General features: G+C 68.5%; 1 protein-coding gene across 1 annotated transcript in view; it reads left to right on the top strand.

The window, feature by feature from the left end:
- Window positions 1-745, top strand: part of HES4 (hes family bHLH transcription factor 4) — a 6,696-nt gene that overhangs the window by 5,053 nt on the left and 898 nt on the right. Inside the window, exons 2-4 of the mRNA XM_008641215.2 lie at window positions 6-87; window positions 173-260; window positions 568-743. Of these exons, the coding sequence (XP_008639437.1) occupies window positions 6-87; window positions 173-260; window positions 568-743 (346 nt within the window). The remainder of the gene's footprint in view (window positions 1-5; window positions 88-172; window positions 261-567; window positions 744-745) is intronic.

Below are 745 nucleotides of genomic sequence, written 5' to 3'. Positions count from 1 at the left end.
CGCAGCGTGGAGAGGCGGCGCGGGGCGCGGATCAATGAGAGCCTGGGGCAGCTCAAGACGCTCATCCTGGACGCGCTCAAGAAGGACGTAAGTGGGGCTGCGGGGATACCGGGGACAGCGGGGGCTTTTCCCGGCCGCGGGCAGCCCTGACCGAGCCGCTCTTGTCCCGCAGAGCTCGCGGCACTCGAAGCTGGAGAAGGCGGACATCCTGGAGATGACCGTCAAGCACCTGCGGAACCTGCAGCGGGCGCAGATGACGGGTGAGTGCCGGCCCCGGGGGCTCCGGGCATGGGGACCGGGAGCCAGGGATGGGGGACGGGGATCGTGATCTGGACAGGGACCTGGGGACAGAGGACGGGGACGGGGATCCGGACCGAAGGCAGGGGACCGAGAACCGGACTCTGGAGCAGTGACTGGGGAGTGAGGACGAGAGAACGGGAGCCGGGCTCCATACTCGGGATTAGGGACAGAGGACCGGGAACCGGAGTTAGGGACTGGGGACAGGGTACCGGGGCCGGTAGTTCGAACCTGCCACTGATCTGCCACCCCCTCCTCCCCCCCTTCCAGCCGCGCTCAGCGCCGACCCCACCGTCCTCGGCAAGTACCGGGCCGGCTTCAACGAGTGCATGAACGAGGTGACCCGGTTCCTGTCCACCTGCGAAGGGGTCAACACCGACGTGCGCACGCGGCTCCTGAGCCACCTCTCGGCGTGCCTGGGCCAGATCGTGGCCATGAACTACCCCCC

This window comes from Corvus brachyrhynchos, unplaced genomic scaffold (assembly GCF_000691975.1).
Source record: "Corvus brachyrhynchos isolate BGI_N302 unplaced genomic scaffold, ASM69197v1 scaffold68, whole genome shotgun sequence".
Classification (NCBI taxonomy): Eukaryota; Metazoa; Chordata; class Aves; order Passeriformes; family Corvidae; genus Corvus; species Corvus brachyrhynchos.
The sequence above is the reverse complement of the archived record's forward strand: the minus strand, read 5'-3'. Positions and strand labels throughout refer to the sequence as shown.